This window comes from Galleria mellonella, unplaced genomic scaffold, assembly GCF_026898425.1.
Source record: "Galleria mellonella isolate WM207_F2 unplaced genomic scaffold, CSIRO_AGI_GalMel_v1 utg132, whole genome shotgun sequence".
NCBI lineage: Eukaryota > Metazoa > Arthropoda > Insecta > Lepidoptera > Pyralidae > Galleria > Galleria mellonella.
The window spans coordinates 6,241,435-6,269,376 of record NW_026441989.1 but is presented as its reverse complement, the minus strand read 5'-3'; the positions used below and the strand labels follow the sequence as shown (position 1 = coordinate 6,269,376).

The 27,942-nt window shown below is 29.8% G+C and overlaps 5 protein-coding genes across 10 annotated transcripts; 1 reads left to right on the top strand and 4 right to left on the bottom strand.

Moving 5' to 3' along the window:
• Positions 1-647: 647 nt before the first annotated feature.
• LOC113518470 (guanylate kinase) lies at positions 648-26,730 on the top strand. Of its 6 annotated transcripts, none has more exons than XR_008253697.1 (6): positions 648-836; positions 918-1,185; positions 1,897-2,120; positions 2,482-2,589; positions 5,479-8,165; positions 11,141-11,365. XR_008253697.1 is itself a non-coding variant. In XM_052901944.1 (6 exons), exons 2-5 carry the CDS (start codon positions 929-931, stop codon positions 8,131-8,133), a joined length of 606 nt encoding a protein of 201 aa, XP_052757904.1. In that variant the 5' UTR covers positions 648-836; positions 918-928; the 3' UTR covers positions 8,134-8,165; positions 26,596-26,730. The 6 variants fall into 6 exon arrangements, 5 of the variants coding, with proteins under 5 accessions (XP_052757904.1, XP_026759215.1, XP_026759214.1 ...); XM_052901944.1 differs by lacking the exon at positions 11,141-11,365 and adding an exon at positions 26,596-26,730 and having other exon boundaries at positions 8,117-8,165; XM_026903414.3 differs by lacking the exon at positions 11,141-11,365 and adding an exon at positions 26,586-26,604 and having other exon boundaries at positions 8,117-8,165.
• On the bottom strand, positions 8,935-12,563 carry LOC113518468 (uncharacterized). The gene is made up of 2 exons (XM_026903408.3): positions 12,249-12,563; positions 8,935-10,827 (listed from the first exon to the last, which is right to left on the bottom strand). The coding sequence occupies exons 1-2, from the start codon at positions 12,372-12,374 to the stop codon at positions 9,664-9,666; spliced, it is 1,290 nt and encodes a 429-aa protein (XP_026759209.2). The 5' UTR covers positions 12,375-12,563; the 3' UTR covers positions 8,935-9,663.
• On the bottom strand, positions 14,148-15,443 carry LOC128202502 (uncharacterized). The gene is made up of 3 exons (XM_052903081.1): positions 15,422-15,443; positions 14,423-14,852; positions 14,148-14,354 (listed from the first exon to the last, which is right to left on the bottom strand). The coding sequence occupies exons 1-3, from the start codon at positions 15,441-15,443 to the stop codon at positions 14,249-14,251; spliced, it is 558 nt and encodes a 185-aa protein (XP_052759041.1). The 3' UTR covers positions 14,148-14,248.
• Positions 16,571-26,181, bottom strand: LOC113518469 (uncharacterized). The gene is made up of 6 exons (XM_026903409.3): positions 26,020-26,181; positions 21,970-22,009; positions 19,975-20,363; positions 19,286-19,500; positions 18,560-18,758; positions 16,571-17,571 (listed from the first exon to the last, which is right to left on the bottom strand). Exons 1-6 carry the CDS (start codon positions 26,057-26,059, stop codon positions 17,363-17,365), a joined length of 1,092 nt encoding a protein of 363 aa, XP_026759210.2. The 5' UTR covers positions 26,060-26,181; the 3' UTR covers positions 16,571-17,362.
• On the bottom strand, positions 26,577-27,651 carry LOC113518472 (uncharacterized). The gene is made up of 2 exons (XM_026903417.3): positions 27,476-27,651; positions 26,577-26,772 (listed from the first exon to the last, which is right to left on the bottom strand). The coding sequence occupies exons 1-2, from the start codon at positions 27,649-27,651 to the stop codon at positions 26,577-26,579; spliced, it is 372 nt and encodes a 123-aa protein (XP_026759218.1).
• Positions 27,652-27,942: the final 291 nt, after the last annotated feature.

Here is a 27,942-nt window from a genome sequence, read left to right as displayed (position 1 = left end):
ACTGGTTTACATAGATTTAATGCCTAATATAAGAGTATCTAGTTACCTTATATTATACTACTTACGTACAAGACTTATTTACTTTACAAAAATGACAATCCTAGCAATTTTTCTAATAACCTCCCTCTCATTCTTATTTACCACAATCTCGAGGTGTATAGAAAATGAACACATTTTAGATTTCAGAAAAATCAAAGGTTAAGTTAATAATATATAGACATAAAGCTCATGATTTCGGATCGTATGCAAAATTATCAAAAGTAACTACAGATATATTAACATTATTAAATTGAAAAAAAAAAATTAAAAGAAGTTACAAATTGTTCCTATTTAAATCGTCCTACGATACTTAATATTATGTTGCTTTATAAACAAAGGCATTATAGGTATACAGAAGTTATCTACTATCTACTAGCCTGTTATGAATTGAGAAAAATAGCAAATGATAGTGTATCTTTCGTCCTCTTTTTACTAATTATATTTGCATAATAAGAAAGGAGAGACAGTTTTTATTTTACCATTTAATCTATGTAATTCCTTGTTCTTAGGGCTATTGCAAATTTTGTTCCTGCCACTTGACATTGACACTACTGGTGGAAAGATAATGACAGTTTACGTATGATTTGACGTTTTGTGGCTTTTATTTTCTTTACTTTTTCTCTTTTGCGCTTGCTTCAGCCAGCATTAACTGTCTGTGGCTGAAATAAAGCACATATAACCTAATTAAATTATTGGATTTTGATATTTACCGCTGCAGTTGTGATAAAATAGTTTATTGATTGAAAATTCAATAGTTTTTATCTACACCATACCAGAAATCACGATTTTATTCAAATGTAAGATATTTTTCATTCTGTTTAAATGTCTTATAGTGTGTTCGACTTCTAATAAATAAAATTTTTATTGTTGTGCTGTAGTATTTACGACAATGGTGCAGAAGGGACCTCGTCCTTTAGTATTGTGTGGACCTTCGGGGTCTGGGAAAAGTACATTACTAAAGCGCCTCCTAAAAGAATTTCCTGATAAATTTGGATTTAGTGTGTCTCATACAACGAGAGGCCCCCGGTCTGGCGAAAAAGATGGTGTTCACTATCATTTCACAACAAAAGAGGAAATGATGGCTTCTATCGCAAGAGGAGAATTCTTAGAGAGTGCAACATTCAGTGGGAATATGTATGGTACTAGGTAAGTACATTTAATTTATTCTTTACATACCCATGTGCTTGTTGTTTTGAGATAGTGGGCAGCATGCCAAATAATAAGTTTTGAACATATAGTAATATTAATTGTTTACTTTCTGGTGTAAGTAAACTGTTTTTCCGCTAGCTCCAAGTATCTATAAATACTTGGCAAATTCTAAAACTATATATAAAAAGATTGCAAGCTTATTTGTGAATGTTTGTTTCTCAAAATTATGAATCTCACATCATAATCATAAATTTAAATATTTTAATTATTTTACTGAAGGAATTATATTTGTAAATAGGTAATCTATTTTAAATTCACAGTAGATACTTAAAATAATGCAATTACAGGTATAATACCTACATAACTAATTTTTATTGTCAATATTTCTGTGTGGCTTGTACCACATCATGGTCATGGTTTAAATATATCTAATATATTGACTTCTATATTTTCTAGTACATGTTAAAATCTAATTTACATGTATTCTTTTTCTCATGAGTGGACATATAAATTATTGACAAATATTAATGAACTAAATATATAATATCTATATGAAATATATTTTAACCTAAAGTCAACTAATTTTAAATTGTTCCTAGATGTATCTAGGAAATACTGAGTATTTGTAGACAACACCTGGGTGGAGATTATTGCCCTGTTTTTATTTATTTAATGTAATTATCATTAAATATTGTATGTAAATTCCAGTAAACGAGCTGTTGAAGAGGTTCGTCGTACTGGTAAGGTCTGTGTCTTGGATATTGATATAGAAGGTGTCAAACAAGTGAAAAACACAGATTTGAATCCATTACTTGTATTTGTGATGCCTCCTTCTATTGATGAATTAGAGAGGCGTTTACGAGCCCGCAACACTGAACATGAAGAAGCTTTGAGGAAAAGATTGGATACAGCTATAAGAGAAATTGAATTTGGTAAGAAAATATCTATTATTATATATTTAATGAGTATATCATTTATAGATTTTTTATAATGTTTTAAACTAGCAGTACCAGCATGTATATTTAAAATCCATTAATTCTTAAATCCATTTATATATGTTCAAAGTTTATAGTGCATAGCAATTCACAGAGGAGCATTCATGTTTATTAAATGATATATGGAATTTCAAAATCAAAATCTTTAAGACAATTTAGACAATGACATTTCAAAAGCACCCCTACTGTTACTGTTAAGTAAAACTATTCATAAACCAAAAATAATTAGTAAATCACCACTTTCATTCCATATCATACATTTTCAAGTAATTAGGCATTTCTTCTGTAATATTTTCAGGTCAACAGCCTGGAAATTTCCATATTATTATACTTAATGACACAGTGGATAAAGCATATGCAGAACTTCGAGAATTTATTACACAGAATGTCGAAGATAAAGATCAAGGTGAGAATTGTCATGCATAAATTTGGCTACAATCATAATTTAGCTTTTTTATTGGGTGATAATGGAATGGTAATCCCTCTCATACTATTGGTATACATTGGGAGGGCATCAGTGTGGGATGATTGGTGAGGATGAAAAGGCAGGTCAGTTAGCCTATTGTGATGAATTCAACAACAAATTAGTCAAGATGATTTCCAGGGGGAACCGCATGGAGGTCACCTGATAGGGTATATTCAAAGTAAAGGGAGGTTGCTTCCCAATATAACAATCCCTTCCCCCCAACAATCATAGTAAAACAGGAAAAATTACATTGTGTATTTGTTTTACTCATTTATATCAATCAGTTACTATATCATGTTTATGATATATTCCTTATGGCAATTTATGGAGGAGACCTTCATAAAGCATAAGAGTTCAACAGTGTACAGATAATGGCTGAGATGATGATAATGATTCATGATTATAGTATTAATAAATATTATATTTGTCCATTTACTTTAAATTCTAATTTTAAATTCTGGTTAGCAATGTTAATTATATTATTAACTATATTCAAATGGCTATTGTACTACTTTAAAACTAGCATTATGGACAGAGATAGGTATCCCTGCATAATAAAACTTAATTATGTTACACTAGTATTAAGTTGAAAATTTTAAATACTTTCAACTGAATGTTTTTATTAAATACTTGTAAGAATCATTTTTATTAAATTTGCCTCAAATTGCTATAAAACTAATTTACATTCACTAGCTAATAAGCATAATAAGTTTTATACCATGAAATGTAGTTTGGCTTACAGATTCACATGTTTGCTTATTAAAACAAAATATTGCATACAGTTGCTATTAACAATGTAATTTTCTATGAATTAACAAATTTAGAACAGATCTATTTTATTTTTTATGTAATATTATTACACATTCATAAAAGTTGTTTATATACAGTTTACAGACATACTAATTGCACGTAGCATGTTGATTATAAAAATTTTCTTATCTTATATTATACATTATATATGATTTATAATTAACATGCAACAGCCTAGTTATATATTCAATGTAAAATCATTATTTAACCATAAAAGTAATATAAACTATTATTATTATAAATTATTACTAGGATTTATTTTTCAATGTTTTTACTTAATTTAACTTTGAAATTTAAGTATAGTATAATTAAGTGACATGATAGAGATTGTCCCATCCAACTTTAATTATATTAAACTTGTCTTTCTCTAAAAACGTTAATTGGACTATTAATAATAAACATTAAAAAAGAAGGTGCAATATATACCTAGTGGCATGATATCCCTGAAACTTCATCACTACATTATAAAATGTTTACAAATGGAATGGAGAGGATACGGTATAAACGTGAATAGCGAATACATCAATCATCTTCAACCTACTCATGATAATTGCTATGTTATCATAGCGTAATGTAAAATTTTAATTTTTAATTTCCCCATGAACACTTCAGTTAAGAATTGTAATATTTTTTTTCGTCGTCAGGGGGGTGTCATTAAAACATGCCTAATAGCGCCAAGTACGCTAAAACTGGCACTGTTCCTCAACAGTTTGTTATTAAGATATATAAGTCTAGGTTTATATTTAATATCTGTGTCACTTGTTGTTGGAAACTACTCATATTTGTCGACGAATATGTATACCTGAACCAATTTGTCAGATTAAGTTCAACTTCGACTGAGAGCTCAGTTGATGATAACTCGGTTGGACAACGTTCGGGGAACTACGTTACATCTACGCATTCAAATATCTCTAAGTTCCAAAGTGAGTTATTAAACAGTGTGATGACCACTAATAATTTATAGAATTGAGACATGGCCCAGATGCGCAGTGAGCTGTAATGAGGACTATACTTAATGCTTTATATGCATGATAAAATGCAAAATGAGGACATCTGCAGAACCAAAGCGACCAATACAGCCCGAAGAACAAGCAAACTAAAGCAGCAATGGGTCACTACTTAGTTTGTACAAACAATGGATAAAGAAGGTTCTAGTAATAAACTATATATGTCAACCGCAGTCTAGGACCCCCCCCCCCCTCCACACTAGATAAAGCGACAAATACAAATATGTTAGATGAAGTCAGTGGAGGCAGGTGACTCAAACTCGACCCCTATAAGAGTCTGGATGAGGCCTATGTTTATTAGTAGCTAATTAATAGTTGAAATAATGAACCGTTATACAATTAAAATTGTCAATTGTTAAATTATTATTTTAAATTATCTCTTTTCATTCATAGACTGCGATATCAGCTGGGCAAAAGCCTCCTCCATCTAGATCCAGTTTCCACAGTCACCGTCTAATCACTGCATACCAGTTCAATATCAGTTTAGTTGACGTTGAAATAGGTCGAGATTTTTTATCTATTGTATTAGCGGTCTACTAATATTTCATTTTGGAATTTGGAATGCATTTGGAACGGCATGAGACTTGCGTTCAATTGATTTTATATTCATGTGATTGTCGTTTTGTATAAAGACTATTCTACCAAGTATTTGTATTGAGTATGCTTTAAAGGGTACATATTATCTTGCCAAGTTTTATAATACTATGAAACACCTAGCATTATAATTGATTTTAATTATAATGCTGATATTTAAATTAACAGACTAATTCAGCTAAACTATTAACCAAACCCCCAGTGAAATTAAACAAGTTATTGACAATTTTTTTACTTTATTCTAAATAGATAGGTGGTGATGCGATTGGTACTCCTCACTCACACTGCAAGAGTAAAGTTATAATATTACTAGATTTTGGTAATATATCCTTTCCTTTCACTTAATACACTGGTAAATCTGATTTCCAGTGTGTGTGTGTGTGTGTAGATTTCTAACAATACTAATCGTTTTCGACAGACACAGTGGCTGATGAAAACAACTCGATTGAAAAGTGAAAAACTTGCATGAAGGAGCATGATTTTGGCAGCTAGAGAATTTTTCGAGCAACAATTGCACTCGTTTTTAACGTTACTCTATAATGAATGTTAAGTGTTTAGTAACGATGTAATTTATGTATTGCCCCAAAATATATAACAACAAAAGATTTTAAATAAATAATAATGCAAACTACCTCCTAAAATGTGTAGTAGTCAGTATTTTAAATGTAAATGTTAGAAAATATAAGAATGCTTTAAATAATAATAGTTCTTTTTGCGAGCATTAATTCTTGTTATATGTATATTTTGGTGCATGTTTAGTATTTTTATTCTAATGTAATTAATAAGCAAGTGTTTAAGCTTCTAAAGTCTTAAACACCATAATGTTGCCATAAATTTTAAATGGCAGATCTACTTTAAATCTAACGCGCGCAAATTGTGATTACCTTTAAATTTTATCCGGTACTACGGTAAAACCGAGGTTTCTGGTGTGTACTGAAACAAAAAATGTTTGTTGGCCTTGAATAAAACGATCATTAACTGAATAAAATGCATAATCGTAGAATTATTATTTGTTAGAATATTAAATACAATTTTAGTTTAAATATTAATACCTATGAAATCAATGTATGAAAATAAACTTCGTCACATAAAAAAGCGCTACTAATTTTTAAATGTTAGACAAAGAATTGCATTGTTATTAACCTATAGATAGGAGTGGTAGAATCAGTAGTATTTATAATAGCTATTATTATATAATCATAATTATTGTGATTTGTTGGGAATATTATTTATGTAGGCGTTGAAAATAATTACGTTATGAAATCCTTCCCATAAACAAAAATTTCAAGAATTCTTGTAATTTTGTGCAATTTTATGGGTTCTTATTATTATTAGGTACTTAAGATTTCTTTAAGTCAAATTGTAATGATTTAGATTGATTAGCATCCTAATTGCATGTACAATTTTACTCGAAATTATTAATTAAAAAAAAAGCACCATTCGAAATACAGTAATAAATATGTTATTAAACACAAAAATCAGCGTACCTAATTAGGATTCTTATTGGGAAAAATATCTTAATATATAGTAGAATTTAGAAATTATTATGCTTGAAATTGTGAAAAACAGAAAATAGTAATTTTTGTTAGTGTATAACTTTGAAGAACTATAAAAACACTACAAAACCGTATGTAATATAGTGCCAAATTAAAAAACTTAAAGTTCTAAGTATAAAGTTATCATTAATGGTTTTGTCTAAAATGTGGTGAGAAAAGTTAACAAAAAAAGAAATGAAAGCTGTAATACTTTCAAATTAGTTACCTTGAAAAAATTTAAACGATATACTAAATAAAACAGTTTTATTAGATATTGATGAACAATTAATTAAGTATTTATAATTTTTCAATATGTCCATATATAATTTATTCAAGCGATTACTATATGGTATTGAGAGAATGATACATTTAAAGACTTTTATTCATATACACAATAATTCAGAATCTCTTTTATCTGACTTTTTGATAAATATTTTTAATATAAAAAGCAATGTATTCTAACCTCTAAAATTATTGAAAGTGACATGGACTAATAGATGACGGTTTATGGCCTTGGATGCCATATCTTACCTAGCTTGAAACAGTAATGCATGTGCTATGTTTCTGCAAGAGTTAAATCTATATGCATAGGTATATTTTGTAAAGCTGGAAGCTTCTTTGGATGTTTCCTAAACTATACAATGATATATTTTACTAACCCAAATTCAATAGTTTATTCTTGTAATTTGAAAGTGCATGCGATATTGCTTTGAAATTGGAAACGTTTTTACCGTATCCACTTATATTGCTAATTATTACTACGTATATTAATAAAAGATTATATAATAAAAATAAACCTATGAAATATTGTTTTAAAATAGATCACCATCTATTTAATCATATTCTCTTTTCTGTTATATATCTCATCCGTCTATATTGAATAACATTTTATCTACCCAATGAATTTACCAAATCGAATTGTATAGACACAACTTATGTGTTAAATAGTGTAGATAAACATATTATCAATATCTCAATAGTATTTGTATTAATTATATAAACACAGCTATTTATTTTCTAAGTTAATAATCTAAATAATTGTTACATAGATCATTATGTTAAGGCATTTATGATGTTTGTCGGTAATATGGATTTAAAAACATGTTTAGACTGTCATAAACCACTCATAAATAGAATGATTCCTCGCATCATGTTTGTTTGGCAATTATATATTTATACATGAATCACTTCTGCTTTTTTGCCATAACAATATACCTAAAATCCTGTACATGCAATTGTATGATACTAAATTTAGTGTTAGTTAAGTGCTTTATTTCCATTATCTTTCAGTATCATAATATATTATATAGTACTCATAATATATATAAAGGACTAGTAGTCAGTACAAATGCAATAAAAGGTAATGATCATTATGTTCTATGATCTGAATACCTAGTATTTAATGTATATTTTGAATGCTCGGTTATGAATATCTGAGTCCCTAGTAAATTTACACAGATTTACATTTATGTTTATAGTACAGATGGATTTTATTAATAGTTGATATATTTTAATTTTTAGTTTTTCGAGGGCTGTAAGAAGAAAATACAGAGAAACTAATCATCATGAGGTAATATTGAGATTAACAGTCTATGTATTTTAATGGGGCTTAATTTTTAACAACTAAATCATCTCCATTTCGACATCTTAATTTTAAATCATTCCATATAAATAGTTTTGATGCAATATTTTTAACTACTTTTGTGATTTTTTTTTTTTTTTTTTAATAAAGTGTAGTTACTCAAATAAACATTCTGTACTCAATGAAGTAGTAGTAGAGATTTATGTATGTAATAAAAATGTTGAAACAAAGAATAAATTTATTGAAATGTCAGCTTATTAGTATTTTACGATTATTATTTAGAACCGATACGACAACATAACCTTCAAGAAAAGAGTATATTCCTTTTTAAAAGGCCGGCAGCACACCTGCAATGCCGCTGGTGTTGTGGGTGATCATGGGCGGCGGTAGTCACTTACCATCAGGTGAGCCGCATGCTCGTTTGCCCCCTGTGTTGTAAAAAAAAAAAAAAAAAAAATTTTATTAAATCACCTTTTGCATTGAATCGTAACGACATGAACAGTGACAAGACCTAAACTTTAAATTCTGTCGATGTTGAAGATTAGTAGTACTTTGTGGAGTCGATCATTTTTGTAGGCAAGTGAGAAGAAAAACTATTTTCTTACTTATAATAATCCGTCTAATTGTGAATAGTATGTTATTTATGTATTCCGAGTTGAAACTACCTACACAGCTGTCACATATTTCATGTTGTTAGGTACTTACATAGTACCAAATTACAGTTCTTAAGTTTTTCTGATGTCAAATACTCATACTGAGATCTTGTATACAAATGGTAACGGCAACGATTAAACATGCAGGTTATATAATTACATATTGGTTATAAAAAAAACTTTTTCGGTTAAGATAATCCTCAGTCGCGAACACGCATTAAATAAAAAATGCAGGTAAGTAGGTGGTGAAACTGAAAGTAATAAAAAAGCGAAACATTAATTTTCTTAGAGACGAATCGAAAAACTTTAAAAAAAATATAGCTACTTATTTTAACTGCTAGACGCACCGTGTATGTAGTAGAATACTTAGTGATCTCCCAATGATATTTAAAGTATGATTTTGATTTCACAGTGCGAATAGCAGGCCTTTTAAACACCAGTACATGTAACGATACACAATTTTTTAAATGGTTTCCCTAGACGGTAGCTTATGTACCCTTGAAGTAATTGTCTGTCAATTATGCAATTGTTGAGATAATACAAAAGAGAAATTACATGTTCACATGACTAAAAATTATTATTAAAATAACTCTTGAAGTATACACATATTTTATTGTCAGATCTTATAAAACTTATTGTAGATTATTTAGACTATATTATAATAATCATGATATCAGTTAAATGAAGTGAATATAATTATTAAATCAACATTCCTATTAAAAAGGGAAAATATAAAGTGGGAATAAAATTTGATTAGACAAACTTAAATAATAATTATTATTTAAAGTAATTAATTATTACAAGAGAAATAACAATTTATTACATAATAAATTTTAAAGCACAATACTGCTATTCTTGTCCCATTTATCACGATGTGAGTGTGGAGGTGTATTTTCACAGTCACCACCTAATGTTGAGGTTTTGCCTATGGACTTTAAAGATATGGTACTCCCTGTTGAAACAACTTTAATCGGTTTTGATAATGATTTCAATCTAGGTATATGAGACACCCTTCTAGAAACTTTTGATGGACCTAGAGGATTCTTTGGGTCATACAAAGTATTTGCTGATTTTGATCTTGAATGTCCAGTATCAGTCTTATTTTTCATGCAAGAAAGTGGAGTTCTTGAGCCACTATTACCAACAGATTTTGACTTTTTAGGTGTATCATTAATACTTTCAGATTCATCTTCATAAATTAATAATCCTTCTGAATTTTTTTCCACAGGTTTTGCTACATTTTGGCGAAGTTCAGCATTTGTATTTTGTAGAACTTTAATTAAACTGTCATCTGACATATGTTCTACATTGTCATTACTCATATTTTCTGCTTTCATGGCAACTACTATAGGAGTCCTATCTATACCAATAGATGGTGAACGAGGATCTTCATCAAGGATTTTAAATACAGGAATATGGTGTACGTCATTTTTGTTGCAGTCTGCACCATTAATACTCGGGACATTTTCTTCAGTGTCCTCGAATTTATCAATTTCAGTCTCTACATATTCAAAATTTGTCTCTAATAATTTTGTTGGTTTTGTGTCTGATATATCTGCTTCTATTGCTTCATTTGAAGCTGTTGATGATCCAAGTGGTTCATTGGGTTCTTTTAGTGTATCATTAAGGGTCATATCATAAAATCCGTCACATAAGTTTTTAGGTATAACTAAATCAGGACTATTGATTTCTTCTACAGAGCTTTCATTAATTTCATAATTATCGTTCCTCAGGCATGGACTTCCACAGTTAATTTCACTTTGAAGTCTAGTTATATTTTTATCATTTTCAAGCTGATTTATTTTTGAAGTAATTATAATAGGTGTTCTTTCAAATTCTTGTGTTGGTGAACGAGGATCATATGATTGCAAATGATTCTTTATAACTGCTGAAAGTATGGGATTATTGTGAATCAGCTTTTCTTCAGCTTTAGCATTTTCAAATGTTTTTCTCAAATCCACATTCTTTGTTATATTATGCTTTCCATTAGGCTTACCCTGTAATAAGAAATTATATTATTGGAATATGCATTCTATTATTAAAAGTTATATATTTAGTATGGTGGACTGAGCTCAAAAATTAATTGTTGTTTAAACTAAATTATTTTAAATTATTTTAAATTATTTAAAGATTTTAAATAAAAATCTATGGAAGTAGTACAAGTATTTTCTAATTTATAAAAATGAATTCCAAACTCCACCAATACCTAGTTTTCATTTTTTTTTTTTACAAAAACTAATTTAAAATCATCTTTATTTAAATAGATTTGTCTATAAGCACTTTTACATTATAATTTTCTCATTATTGCAGTGTTTGGTACGTTGTAAACTATTGAGAAAAACCAGCAAGAAACTGTGTCAAAACTTTGTTAATATTATGTATATTTATTTAACTGTACATGAACATTAAAAAGCCCTTGCATGATCCACTTACGACATGCATATTTGTCATTCAAGTAATCATTTAGTGTGTAATAAGCTTTTTTCAATAAGTATTTTTACAGTTTTAAATTTATTAAAAGGTAGATTTAAAATATCCTTTGGTATTTAATTATAACATTTAATGCTCATTCCCATTAAAGACCTATTAACTTTTCTGAATGATATTTTGGTTTTGAATTTGTACCTAGCATTTATAATATTGTTTTCAAAAAACAGTTGAAGATTACTGCATATATACGAATTCTTTGTATGTATTATAAAGTTATGGAGAAAATATTTGCTTTATTAAATTTATCTCTATTTAACGAATGGCACATTCTTGTTATTCAATTTCTAATATTATCTTTAATAGGTATGTGATTCTTTAAAAATAGCAAAAGTAAAACTATTTGCTTCTAGCTGTAATTTAATTTCTATACAATATACAAATTATTGCTTAAATTATAGAAATTTAAAATAAGAAACTGGATAAATTTTATTTATAAACAGCGACATACACTGGCTTTACTATCTAAAATACTAAATATAAAACTCTGTAGTGTGGTTTTATACTATACAATCTTGAAGCATATTTTCTTTATAACAGTTTTAACTCTATATTTATAACATATATTCAAAGAATTACACTTTAGAATAAACTTCACTACTTATATCGTCATTTAGTGTGAAAAAATTATAAGTATTTTATTATATAATATCTATTCTGGTATCTGAGAAATTATCAATTATCATTGTGAGTATAATGCAATCTGAATTGAAATATAAGCGACCCAGAAACATTCTTTATGGCAATCTGTAAGGAAACTTTTACAGTGAATAATTAATGACTGAAAGGTTGATGATAACCAAATTAATCAGTCATCAAGTACTATGCACATACTCAAAGTTCAATACTTTCAATTCCAAAATTACCACATTCCTATAAATCACAAAAGCGCAAAAGGAAAATATGGGTAATGAAAGGATGCCTAAATTACCTGAAGCGGTGTTCGTATTATTTCTGGCGTAGGTGACCTAGGATCAGAACTAGCACTAAGGTCTACGTCGTTTTTCTGCGTACAAATAACTGTGTCGTTACAAGATTTACTAGTGTTATTTCCCATTATTATTTGGTTTACAAAATGTCACTTCGACAATTAACAAAAGAACATGTTAAAACGGAAAAAATAAGGAAGAGTATAACATGAAATTATTAATTAAATTCCATTGAGAAGTGCTGAAAAAAAAACTAAAACATATAACGGCCAAAACTGTCAAATACCATGTTTGTTCCTTTTTCAATTATTAAAAAAAAAATGTTTGGGGATACCATAGCATAAGCTGCGAATTAATAAAAAAATTACCATAACTTTGAAAAATAGATAAAATGATAATATTAAAATATAAATATCTAAAATGCTTCTATTAGTCCATTTAAAAAAAAATTACATAAGTAGTTTATGCTGAAAACAATATTTATTGTCAATCTTAATTTTTGAATTGTCTATTTAAAATTATATGTCTATGATTACTAACTGTCCGTCAGTTCTGCCTCTGCAGGTAAATTTAGGAACTAAAATTATTATTGTACATTAGTTCTGCTTTTTGCCACATAAACGCAAATGGCGCTAATTGTGAAAGAAAAATGTATTTTAACTACAGACGATAATAAAGCAGACTAAATATATGGAACTATACCATGTGTGCTATAGCATGATGCAGGTGACAGTTTCAGTAATGTTTCGTTTCATTCTTTAAAGTTGCCGCAATTTACAAATTATGACTTAGTATTTCATCTATACAACATTTGTAATATATTAAATCATTAATAACTGTAGTAACTTAAATTTAACGCAGGCATAATGTTCTAGTCTACAAATAAAATCAAATTGAAAAAAAAAAATTAAGCAAAGTGTTATGCATATAACGTAATGCAATAGACGTATTTAGTGATGGGATGTAGTGCTACGATGGATAGTCGATGTTTTTTATAATAAAAAACGTATATTGTGCGTAGTTTAATTTTTATTGTTAAAAAGTCTTTAATTATATAAATGAAACAACAGGACGTATATAGGGTAGGGTTACTTAAAAGGTTGCTAAGAAGAATATTTCTGTTTTATTCGTCTAAACTTATATCAGAGTCAGGAACATCTGAATTGTCACTAAATTTATCATTTGAATCTGTGACGAATATTATTAACGATGAATTCATTATGTTGTTAATATGAATGTCACGATCCCAATCAGACATAATGCCCCTTTTTGTCTTATTCACGACCTTCGTCCAGTCTTTAGGTTGAACATTGTTGATGGCCTCTTGTAGTAACATCTTATCTGCCGTAAATGGCGGCAAAGTATTACTTGCGGACTGACCTAAAAATAAACGGAATTATAAAAAAAAGTATTTCAATTCAATCAATCAATCAAATAATCAATTATTTCATAGGTAATGCTAGGTTCTACATGCTACGTTCGGACAGCTGATTTTTATTAGAAAGCTTCAAAATGGGAATTGAAATTAAAATTATATCTTTTATTTCACCCCAAATTAGCTCAACAGCATTATATTGGCAATGGTAGGGTGGTAGTTGAAGATCCTGGTGGCCTTTTTCTTTTGCCATCTCGTCCAGACCATAGGTAGGAGTTGGTGGCTTATGACGTCGGATTAAGTCAATAAGCTCCGACTTTAACATTTTTATATCTGCTGTAACTCTATTTTCACTCAACCACTTTACCAATTCGCTTTTGCGGTTGGATTGGTTTGGGGGTTTATTAACTTGTACCGAATGATAGGGTGCGTTACCTATTATGGTTATAGACTCTTTTAAATTATTTAATAGACCTATGAACCAATCTTTGAATTTTTCGTATTTCATCTCCTTAAGATACTCCGTAATTTTTTTTAAAAGCCAGCAAACAACTGGGTACGAATCCACTTGCTGTACCAGCGTGACAAATAATAATAAATAATAATAATAAGGCGTTCGCCTTTGCTTTACACTTTGGTACACGATTTTGCCGTATCGTCGGTCCAACTTTTACCCACTGTGTGGTTAGCGTTTAACCATGTTTCATCCAAAAAGATAACTTTGCTCCAACACTTAGGTTAAAATGTACATCTTGCTAAGGCAATGTCAGTCCTCTTCATAATAATCTTCCTTTTGTTAACTTTTTGTAAATAAAATCAATATCTTTTATAACTTCCGGTAACGAGGTAATACCTCCCTTGAACAAGTCAGCTCCTTTCAATGATTTTAGAAGCTTGAGCAATGTAGGCAGCTCCATTCCTTTATAATAATCATAAATATGATTTCTAATAGTATCCTTAGCAAAATCATCTAAATCTGTGATTGGCTTCACCTTGGTCCGTTTTTTGTTGGGTGTTAATAAAATATTTTCAGACATCCCTTCTTGGCTAATTTTCTCACGTGTTATACGCGAAACAGTACTGCGGTCAATATCAAGAGCTACAACTATTTGTTCCACAATTCGATTCAATGGTAACAAAGATCCATTCTTTTGTAGTTCTCTTTCAAAGTAGTCTTGGAGGCGAACAACATGCTCCCTGGCCTGACTACCCAAAACAGTTTTTTTGTATGCTTAGGAATGGTAATAACAACAAACATTAACAAATAAAACAACAAACTATAACAATTTAACGAAAATGAAAACGAACAATGTAATCGAAATATGTATCATATACAAGGCGTTAGCATTCGTACTGACAGCATCTTATGCACGGGTAAACAAAATGGTCGCCGCGTCGATGCGGCATAGAGAAAAAATGTTGTCACGAAAGAAATCATAAACCCGGTTTTGATAATTTCATATAAGTACGAAGAAAATATGTATATTGACAAGTTTATACACGTTATTTATTTATTTTATTTAAATTTTATCCATCAGACATAATATTATAAGTAGATTTGAAATATCGCATAGACCATAGTCGATAAAGGTTTAATCCCTAGAAACTACGCATTAGTACATCCGCGATAACGGAGTCTCCTCATAAATACCAATTAAATAATAATTTGCTTTTTAAACAAATTTTCATAAGAATATTAAAAAGAACTAGATTTATGCTGCGAGTGTCGTCAGCGATAAAAATGAATTGCTAAACGTCACACTCCTAGTTATGTGGTACTGACAGAAGTGAATGTCATACCGGCAACTGTCACCCACGCCATGCTACAGCGTACATAGTACACGTCATACCACAACTCACACATTCGCACTAATATAAATGCAGAGACGAAGTTGGATTATAAGAAGATTATATTAATATATAAATTTTAAAGAGCGTTCATAACTTTAGCTCAACCAAATGTGAAAATATCACAAAAAAGTGCTCTGCTTATGAACTAAAACGTTACTCATGTAGTAAGTTATTAATGAAGCTGTCACTGAAAATTTGGATTATGATAAAAAAAAGTATTTAAAAAATTCCAAAGCAAAATATATAGGAAAAAACCTAGTACATAGTTTTTTAATGATAGATTTACATGCAACCTTATATTCTATGATTAATGTTTTACTTTATAAATAGACTAATTTTTAAATAATCACTGATATACATTCGCAAATTCTTAATTTTTTTCTGAAAATTAACAGAAAACGACTTTGACATACGTCGATAACTGACCTTATTTTAACTTACGGAGAAGAAGGGATTATTAATAATGTGGATCAATAGCTCAATTGTTAAAAATATAGCTTGTTAGGCCAACTTCAATTTGGTTTCAAGTAGCCTGACTTCATCTTCACCTAGAATAATCATGACACCCAGCTGGTGTATCGTGCAGGCGAGGTTATTATTTAATATTCATCAATAAAAAAAGTATCTTTCCGGGATGAGCAATAACCCTATCAGGTAAGAAAATTATAATCTTTGTGTCAAATTTGTCGCGATGAGGTCACTGGACTGCTTTCGTCTTCACTTATAATATTCGCTGGTGTCCCACCAATAAATGCTAATAGCACAGGGGGGGGAGGGTCACCGATCAATGTCCCCTCTTTTAAAACGCTTATCTTATTCATCGCTTTACAGTAAGATGTTGTGGATAGAGAAAGGAAGTGTTGGTAATTGATTGAAATAAATGAAAATTTTTATTAAAATTTTCCTTAATATAACAATAATAAGTAGGTACATATTATTATAGCGGTTAGCATTATAGAGGTTTGTTTGAATCGAAGCATTTGGCGTTCCATTGTTTCTGCCTACCCTAATGGGAGACAGGCGTGACAGATATGTATGTATGTATGTATATTATTATAGCGACAAAAGTAAAGCTTTCGTATAAAAAATTAGACGGTATCATTTACGTCTTGCATTTAATGATAAGACAATGTTTAAATATTTTTTCTATAATGGTTTATTTATTATTTTATTTATTCATTAGTACAAATATGTATGTGTACATGGCGGACTTAATGCTAAAAGCATTCTCTCCCAGTCAATCATAGGAAAATGTCAGAATACTCGAATGCGGTACTACTAATGGTTATAATTACACTATACATAACTATTTATTTTTAAGTAGATATGATTTTCTGAAGGAGATTTTCTTTTTTACTTTTATTAAAAAATATTCTAATATATGTATATGTATACGTGTATATTATATATATATATATATATATATATATGTATATATATATATATATATATATACATATATACATATATAATATTTCAGTCGGTATTTTGCCAGTTTTGAGTCAAATCTATATATACTAAAGGTGTAAAATGACAACTTTTTTCACCATTCGTGTTTGTCCGTTTTACAAATTCATTACAAATCATATCATCATCCCTTGATTTCACGAAATTAAGGAAGGGATTGATAAACGTTCGTAAAATCCATTAAAACAAACATAGATCAGAGAATTTTATCTTTTTCAGGTAAATCTTCCAATACGTCTTTTTCACTTTCAGTAAGACAAAGAAATATAGTTTGTAAATAGCGGCTTCAGAAATTAATAACTATACATTCTGATATCCATAAATAATAAAAAAAACCCCTGTTGATAAAACGTTTGTTTTGAGATACTATGTAGAGGTATAGTTATTGTCTACATGTTCAATAAATCGATAGAAACTGTTTCCTTAATTTCTTCTTGGTTGACAAGTGAGCGCATGGGTCCAAGACCCACGGCGACAGACAGCGGTCACTCTGGGAATCCAACGCCAGCCATGACTGCACCGAACTCGGCAGGTTGATCCTTCAAGTAGACGGGAGCCGTTGTAAGATGTACCACCTTTACAACTTATACGACCATAATCTGGTGGTGTTGGGGGTTTACACCAAGTTCGAGCTGTAGAAATCATACAATAATATCAATTAGTAGTTTTATTCAATGATTTACATAGTTACATTACAGTAGAAAATCCAATTAACTATAATATTAAAATAATCATGAAAAGTAACGAAAACATTTTAATTAATATTTTTGAAGTTTTATTCTATATCTATTATAATAACAGCGCATACCCATCATCAGCCATTTTTGTTTTGCTGATCTACAACTTTGTTAAAGATAGGTAGGTACTACAATGATGCTCTTCGAGCCCAATATTGATTAGAAATATAGTTTCTCATTACTTTACGAGTAGCTTTTCCATTGACATGGTGCCAGTATTTTTTAAGAGTGGTTTATATTTTTGGGAAGAGCCAGAAATCGCTTGAAGCTAAATTCGAAGAGTTAAAAGGATGTGGATGGATAATCTGAAACTTTTTTTAGCCAAAAGCTCAGAAGTGAGTTAGCATGGCGTATTGTGGTTCTGACGAATTGTTATTTTTTCTGGTATCTGAGGGCCTACCATGAAATGTTTTCCGAAATTTCGGAGCCGAACGAAACACAAATTTGATGTTAAAAGTACATAATACTTACCGTTTTAAAAACATTAAAAATATTAAAATAATATTCTTTTGGACTTTTATGGTAGGATTTATGACAAACAAAATATTAAGCTCCATTTACTGGGCTAATTTAGGTATGAATAAAAACACGAAATTGAGTTCGAAGCTTCGAAATTTCATTTCATGGTAGGCCCCCTGTTTTTAAAGATAGAATTAACATTGGGATACATTAAATACACATGTAATAGATATTAATTGAAATTAATAAATTAATTATGCAATAAATTATTCACTTTTTTGAACGACAGCCTAAAAAGGAATATACCTTACGTTTCTATTAGATGTCGTACGTATTATTAAAATTAATAATAAAATGGAAAACTGGTATAATGAACTGAAATTAACATCTTTTTATTAGATAATAAGTAATGAAGTTTTTTTACCTTTACAAATGGGAAGATTTCCATTCCACTTCATATTTTCTCCACAAGTTAAAGTTTTTTCGCCATATAATTGCTGGTCGGGGTATCGACACGTAAAATTACATGTTTTACTTCCCTTTTCACAATGTATAACCAAATTATCGGGCGTAGGACAGCTTTGAGGCACTACATATATTTGCAGTTTACATATTTGCAAAGGCTGCAACATTAAAATTATACATAAAAAGTCGTTTGGATGTGAAGGCAGCTCAATCTCTCTCGTGTTTCTATCTTCAAGTAGTTGTATTTTTATGACTGTGTTTCAGTTTGAAGTGTGATGTTGTAGTGAAATGCTGGAGAAGGCGGCAAGCACTTTAGGAGAAAACTGATGTGTGCAATTTGGTGAACATAATATCCATATGACCATAACAAAAGCAAAAGTCAAAATACAACTTATAATAAAAAAGTTTGCTGTATTTTAATAAAATCTTAGCCACCTGTACCAAATTCATACGGATCCCATTTAGGATGTATTATACAATTTTTTCGTAAAATATACATATATTTAAAAGAAATAAGGGAAAAACAAACAGACACGAACAACAACTTAATATCATACTATTTAAAGACCTAAAAATATGGTAATGAGATTGTTATGGATTTTGATAGAATATTGGTTACCTACTGTTTTTTATCAGGCGGGTTACTAGCTTGTTTGATATTCAAAGTATTCTATAAATAACTTACTTTTCCTAAATGCGTAATCCGTCCAATAACAATGTGGCTACCTTCTTCTAATAGAGAGCCGAATTCAGGGCCGTACATGCGAATGAATCGTACATTTCTTGGCACTCTTTTTCCGTGCTTACAAGAGTGCAGACGTGGATGCTGAAGAATGGCACGATTCGAGCCAGGCCTCAGTATCAACGTTCTATCGTTAGGACATCTGACGCACACGTGATCTGAAAATATGTCATAATAATATTTATTTTATCATTATAGTTTCTATAAATAACGTTGTTTTTTAGAACAACGTGCCTTCAAAGGAAAACATTGGAATCTGTAAAAACAACTCATTGATGAGCTACTGTTGGACATGTATCACTCCTCATTAGTGGAAAATATAAAATGTAATAATAGTTTATTAATAAATCATTGGTTTTCTCGTAAAGTGGTTTAATTTTTAAACGATATCATAGCTATAATCCTTAAAAGGATAGTTAGTTAAAAGCATTTGTCAGTTGTTTGCGAACGGTGTTTTCAACATTAGAGAATTAGTTTAATAAAATTTAATTTGTAATTTAAAATTTAACTTTTAATATAATTTTTTATTGTTGAACAGATTCATATTCACTATTTCAAATGAGTGTAGTAATTACTAAGTCATGACCTTATCTCAAACTAATAGTTTAACAAAAAAAATACAATTTTTATACCTTTAGCTATTAGATTCGCTTCCATACGTTCTGAGCGGATAGGTGTATTTTTCATATAGTTTTCAGAAGCTCGAATCACTTCTCTTCCTGGATAAATAAACGAAACCTCGTTGTTTAAGTCTTGCCGATTAATTTCTTTAAGATACACATCAGACTGGTAGAAGAGGCGTGGGTCTTCGGGGGACTCGTGGACTTTGAGCACTTTCGGTGCCTTATGTGAGGAGGCACCATGTAGATAGTGCATCGGCGAGTGCCATTCATGGACCCCGCGGCTACTATCGTCATAATCATAGCTTCTACTCAATTGGGTTAAATCCAAAGAACGGCGATGGTGTGTATAACTTGGTTGAAAAGCTTCGTTGAAGTTTTCTTTTGGGAGTAGTTTTAATCTGAAACCAATAAACATTTTTAATATTAAATTTTAATTTAAAAATGATTATTTTTACATTTTATTTTATACATAATATAACATTTCAGATATACAGTAAATACAATAAGTAATAGATAAATAGTGAATTTTGACTAATTTTTTTTTTATGAAATAGTGAACACATCTGGTTTACATGTTTCATACAATAGTGTACAATAAATAAACACCACTTGCCATTACTTTTCAATGTAAATATTTAAAAATCATTTGTTAGTTTTCCAAACTGTGCGATGGTATGCAGTTCGAAATTGTATATTGAAATATAGGAATAGAAATGACGCACTGAATGCTATTTTAGTGAAGTCCGCTCGATATGAGAGATATTTGGCCCAGAAGGTAACCGTTTGTTTTGATGAAAGTCATATTGTTTTATATCAAATTTGACCTATATTTTATAGGTGTTATGAATAATACCAGAAGCTTTTTCCATTATTCAGGGTCATTATTAGAAGCATCTGCGTATTGTTACCATTATCATAAATGTACTTAACTTTAGTACTATTTATTGAGATAGATAGATAGATAATTTATTTGAATTACTTACAGCACACAAATTATAACATAAATAGATATACATAAAACGCGAGATAACATAAATGATTAAACAAAAAAAAAATATTAAGAGATATTTAATCCAACATTGGAAAGTTATTAGGAAATAATAAAAAAAACTATAAAAATTAGAATGGCAAAAAGCTGACGGCCCACCTGATGGAAAGTGGTAACCGTCGCCTATAGACATGAGCAGTACCATGGACATAACAGAATATACTGTTTCGCCCATAATATCCCCCATGCGTTGCTATTTCTGAGGACTCAGGTGTTATTCTATAAATAACACCATTTATTATATATATAACTAAGTAAATGCTAATAATCATACACCCGTTTTGCCTGATGTTCAAACTGGGAAATTCTGCCATATGAAAAATATGGATAACAAAAATTTGGAAGCACAAATCAGAATACTAGTTACGAGTCAGTTTTGAACAGTTTGCTAAATTGACTTGACCGAGCATCGAACCTGCGGAATCAGAGCAACACGCCTGCGCTTTAAAAGACGCCAAACTTTGTTAACTTTGATATGCGATGTCTTGTTGTCAGTCTGAATCGAAATTAGGATTAGATCATTACTATATAAGAAACAGAGTAGTAAATTATTAGGCCACGCTCAGCGTAGACACAATCTTACAGTTTAAATAATGTAATCTTATATTTGCATATATTTACAACATATAGAATAGGTATACAGAATAACTATAGGTATATAATTTTAGTATATAGTTTACTTACTATATATATATATACATTTATTTTCATGGATTTGATTTATTCCAATTTCAACGAATAAGTATCTTACATTAAAATATTTAAAAATTGTTATCGGTTTTTATTTGCTAATTTAGCATCAACTTTTTAACTAACTACCAAACTAATTAATAGTGAATAGAAACATTAATATCGGTTATAACAGAGTTTTCTAGTTATTTAGAGAAGTGATGGAAATGTAGACGAAACGTATGAACGTAACGATACTTGCCAAAGTGTTTGCGTCACTTACTAACCTGTTGATATCTATGTCCGGCTGCCGTGCTCCAAGATTTCCTATAAAAATCAAAGACGCATTTATTTGTACTTTCATTCAATATTTCTGTAGTATTTCAATAACTATACATATTTACTATCTCATATTATCTATATGTTTTATTCAAAGTTCATTATTAGTATAAGTATGGTGACTTATGTTACATTTTTATTCTCTAGTTATATACAATATCTAATTTTTATGGCTTAAAAATGTTGAGTAATATTTTTTCATCTAAATAAGATCTTACTAATGTAATAAAACTAAACAATGTCTGTAAATAAGATATATTCTGTACACAGGAGATATTTAAGAAAAATTGATAATAGCAACAGAAGCCATAACAATAATTTTGAGAATTGTTATCCGTGTATCTGTCTGTCTCTGTGTATGTTTGTTTCGGCATAATGAAAAAATATTTATCATATTGAAAACTATAATCTTAAAGTATAAATTAAAATCTGGAGTATCTTGGATACTCTATTTTGGAAGTGGTAACCTATTCAATAATTTAGGTATATCTACTAAATTTCGTGTCTCATAAAATTCATATTGGTCTTCTGAATCTTAGCTCAAAATAGATTTGTTAATGAATATTTTTTGGTATAGACAGGTATCTATACCTGTTTACAAAATGTCGCTTCATCAAACAACTTCAGTTTCGTTCTGACTCAATCAAAACTTGACATTTTTGCAGAAAAAAAGAGCCATGGAACACAGTGATTGATTGATTAATTTGGTGCATCGAAGAGACTCGTACTCAATAGCGGCTTATCATAAGATTGTGCCTTTAAGTTTTATGATTCACTCGACCAGTTCTAATATAATTTAAGACTGAATTCCATAAAAAAACCGACTCAATTGTGGTAAAACCAGTTTTTTAGATTTAAAAACTAAACTACTAAACCGATTTTGTTAAAATTTCTATGGGACTTACCTGTAAGTATATTCTTTCAGATAAAAAAGAATTTTCCATATCGGTTTATAACTAACGGAGTTATAAGGTAACAAACATAAAAAACATACATCCGAATTACCAAAACCGGAGAACCCTTTTCTTCTGTCAACAAATAACTACTTTTTGAGTAACAAAAACACTCAATTTTCATAAAGGCTGAGTGAAGTTTCATCACGTAAGTCAATTAAAATTATAAGTTATTGTAGTAGGCAGACTATATGATTTTATATTTTATTTAAGTTCAGATTATAAACAGGTTTCACTACATGGAAACATATTTATAAATTGTATTATATTCCATCGTTACATTAAGTGCTACCTACTATCAAGCAAGTACACATATCTTATTATCATCACATTTGTATAACAAAGTGTGGAGCTATTGAAGTGCTATAAACTTAACATAAATGATATCATGAGCTTAAAATAATGATTACCTACATTAAAACCTAGTGTCGTACTTTGCATTAACTGACAATTCTGTCCGACTTCGTTCTCCTTCCTGCGCTGTAATTTGGTTTAACCTACTCTAATTCTCTCTCAGATTTTTTTTATTCAATTATATTATATTAATTATTGATTATTCCGTTAATGTTATTTTTATGTGCAGGTCTTAGAAATATCGGAGATATTAAACATTATACACTATTCTCATGAAACGCTGTGTTGCTGAAATCTAGCTAATTGTTGTAAAGATAATCAAAATAATTTTTTATGCAACTTGCAATAGTAAACATGCTGACAGCCGACTTGATAGATAGTGATAACCTTCGCCTATATACCTATTATGGGTTGCCATTCCTGAGGAGTAAAGTAAGCATTCGTTATCCTGTAATTGTATTGCCATAATGAAACATAACCCTGTCAGTGCATCTGCTTGGCGACAAATATACGAATGCGTCTTTGGTGTATTTAAGATTAGGTTACAGGGAAAACCTGGCTCCTTAAAGAAATGAGATCGAGTGCTCTCAAATCCTGGGGTGGGCACGGTTCAACCGGTTTTCTCTTAAATACGCTTATGCCATGTAAATTGCTTTAATAAAATTTGGGAAAATTGGATTTTGTCCCTTTTACAGGTATTTATTTAGATTTTAATATGCTAGTGCTGACTGTCTACATACTTCTTGGTTAATATTAGAGATACATAATATAAATATTGTTTTTTATCTAAGTGCCTAAATATGAGTACGTTAAGTAGGTGGTACAGCACATTCTGATAAGAAGATTGATGCCGTTTGCTATGTAGAGCAAGTATGTATAGCAAATTTTTTGCACTTTTGTGTCTGTAAAATATTGAAGGTAGTAGTTACATGCTAGTAAAGATAGATATAGCATTTTTAAGCCACAAAATGTTAAATATATCTATTACTTATGATATTTTAAATAATTTTATAGTAATTAATAATTAAATATAGTATAGTAATTAAAAATGAAATACAGTATAATAATTAATATTTGCTGAAAATAAAATTAAATAAAAATCTATCTCTTTATATCATATAGTTTTTTGTATAAATTTAGTATAACGTTAAGATTTTTCTACTGTTAATTTCAGATTATTTTCAATAAACTTTAAAAAAGGAGGAGGTTCTCAATTTGGTTGTACTATTTTTTGTTTATTACCTCGTAATTCCGTCAGTTTTAAACTGATATTGAAAATTCTTTTTTAACTGAAAGGATATACTTTCAAATTTGTCCTATGGAAATTTTATCAAAATCAGTTCAGCAGTCCAAATTTTAGATGATAATTGGTTTTGCTACAACTGAAATTAATTTTTAGGATTCCGTGCCAAAAAGGTACAAAGACAACCCTTATGGTGCATCCTTCTTCGTCCGTCCATCAGTCTGTCCGTCCGTCTGTCAAAGCGTTATACTCAGTAAATACTAATGCTATCGATTTGAAATTTCGACTAGTTTTACATGGCATATATTGCAATAGCAATAATTAAAAAAAATTAAAAATAAAAATGTCTCGAACTAGCACCATTTTTGAGAAATAATTAAAAAACTAAAAACCAACAACGCACAAGCATCCCCTCTCGTGTTGCAGGTGTTCATGGGCGACGGTAGCCACTTTCCATTAGGTGGACCGCTTGCTCGTTTGGCTCCCTAACAATTAACAAAAACTTCCAAAAACAAACCTAGTTATACGATCCAGTTTTTAACCACAATTATTGTCCATAATAATAAATTACGAATTGTAGTATCAATAATTATTATTATTACATGTCTATTTCATACTAGAAATGCAATAACGGTCATTTTATGTCATATATGTTTATGTATATGAGGAACCCTTTGCGTGTGAGTTCAACTCGCAGGTGACCGGTTTTATTTTTTGAGGAACATAATCTTAAATTACTGTTTCTAAATTTACTAATATACTTATTTAACTTTTTTTTATCAGGTATAAAACAATATCCTTTATGGGAAACTTTATTCATTTGATCTCAACTTTACTTACAAATGCGAATTTGTTTTTGTCCACAGATTCCTAAGAACATTTTAAAATTTGGTGTTTTAAAGTGAGTGTTGTGCATTTAAGTAACGAATTGGCATATGAATTTATTTCAAATGTTTGTGAAAACGTGTACGTGTATTAAGATAACTGAGCAGTTATTTACATACAAGTACTTGCACAATTCATTATTATTAATTTATATACGCATAATAAATAGATATACATACATTTAAGTATTCATTTGTATAGGTCCATCTTTACTAATATTATAAATTTAAAAGTGAGTTTGGTTGGTTTATTACTTTATAGCGCCTTAACGGCTTCACTAATCACTATGAAATTCGGTTTATACGTACAATACGGGATTGAGAAGGATATAAATTACTTTTTTATGATAGTAAACATATCTCGATCAAGCGAACGAAATAGCAGATAAAAGCTAGTATATTACTAAAGGGAATAAGAATAATAGACAGTAAGAAATAGTTGCATCAATATGCGGACAATGAATTGGATAAAAAAAATGAATAAATGAATTAAAATAATAATGTTAAAAAATGATATAATAAAATAAGTGAATAATTAAAAAAATATATACCAAAGCAACTTACCAATTAAATTAAAAATTAATAAAACACATATAACAGACATATTGAAGCGAACATTCTATATGTTTGTACTTAAAAATATAAATGAATTCATAAAAGTTTTTTTCATCAACCTAAAACCAACTGATCTCGAAAGGCGCGCAAAAAGTACTAATCACAAACACAGTCTCTCAGGACGTGGGAGGATTTTGCTAGATAGCTATTTAGGTGTTTGATACTCTAACTAATTGTAATAAAGTTCAAATTATTTTGTTCAATAATAATTCTTGGTTGGCTTTACTCATAGGTACATATCACGTCTAGTAAAAAACGTCTTCTTCTTCACATTATTATTATTTTATTACGTTATACGTTAATAGGGTATCCGTACTTACAATTAATAAATATTACAACTTCCAAGATTACAAAATTACAGTACTAGAAATTTTCCTACGGAGTTTTGGAGACAATATTATTTATATTGTAATGTTGCTTTGCCAAGAATGCGAAAGCACTCATTAAATTTCATATAATACGATTTCTGTATTAAAGTATGTAAGTCTAAATAAATGACAATTTTCTTATACAAGTTTGTTACAGGTATGATAACAGCAGGGATGATACGGCGGATTGGGACAAGTGAACGCTTGACACGGTGGAACGACGGGACAGCATTCTCCAGGGTACCAAACAGTTCGAGCGTATCGGCCACTTGGTCTCGTGCAAGCACCGTGATTGAAGCAATCAGCTTTGCAAGGAAAATCGTAACAGCACGGTCTAAAACAAAAATCATATTGTGCCACCTAAATGATTAGAGAGATATTTCATTACATTTTATACTTATAATATAGCAAACATAGGTCTCAAAAATTTTCAGTGTTATATTACATACTCGTATTTATTCCTTAGGTCCTCTTTAACGAACGTAATCTTAGCGGAATATAATTTTATCCACGTAGGCATACCTACTTCATAACTATTAAACACTATTAAACAATTTCCTTTTTGGACAGACTGCCTTTGCATTTAGACCTTAGAGTATGTCCAGTGAATAATTCATTGCACTAATTTTCTTTAATATTTTTTTTATTCATTTAGGGTCTATGTCATCACAGCAGCCATTACCTGTCCACTGCAGAACATAGGCTTTCCCTTATAGCGGGGTTTTGTCAACAGTTTTGCCACACTTGGCAGGCTTGGAAATCGCAGTTAGGTTTTGGTGATGCGTAAAGAAGGACGCTATTGCCATCCTTAAACCATTAATTGCCCTTAGTCATCTCTTACAATCCCCATGCGAAAGGATAGAGTGGTCTATTTTATGCTGGGATCACGCGGCGTAATATAGAATCTATGTATCGATATTTATTAACTATTATCCATTGCAGGATAAGCAAAGAAAATTTTAGCATAAATCTGTAAAACAATACATATTTTTTTAATAATATTAATAATAACATAAGGAATAGTGTATACAACGTACCGTTCTACAGGAGTGTTACTCGGGCCTCCGTAATATGGTGCACATTCCTTTTGGAATGGCTGTGGTCGCGGCTGTCCACACCTTGGTCTCTTGTAGTAGATGCTATATTCACCTTTGACATAACCGTACCTTGGGCATGGTCGTGTACTCTCATACCCACGTGGTAGAACTGACATGCTTGTGAATCGTTACTTACACAATCAGTATTATTGCTGTAGTATTAAGATGCAAAGTATTGCCTATTTTTAACTTGTAGTGTTTATATGTTATCAAATAGATAATTTTACAATTTTTGTAAATTTCGTAATTGTATTTTTTTATAATGTTATTATATTTTTATAAAAAATACATGTATTTATAATAGACAAATAAAAAATGTTTTATTTTTCTATTTATAAGCTTACTTATTCCCTGGCACAACAGAATTTTAACTATCAAAAAGTTTGAATTACGTTGATTTTATCGTT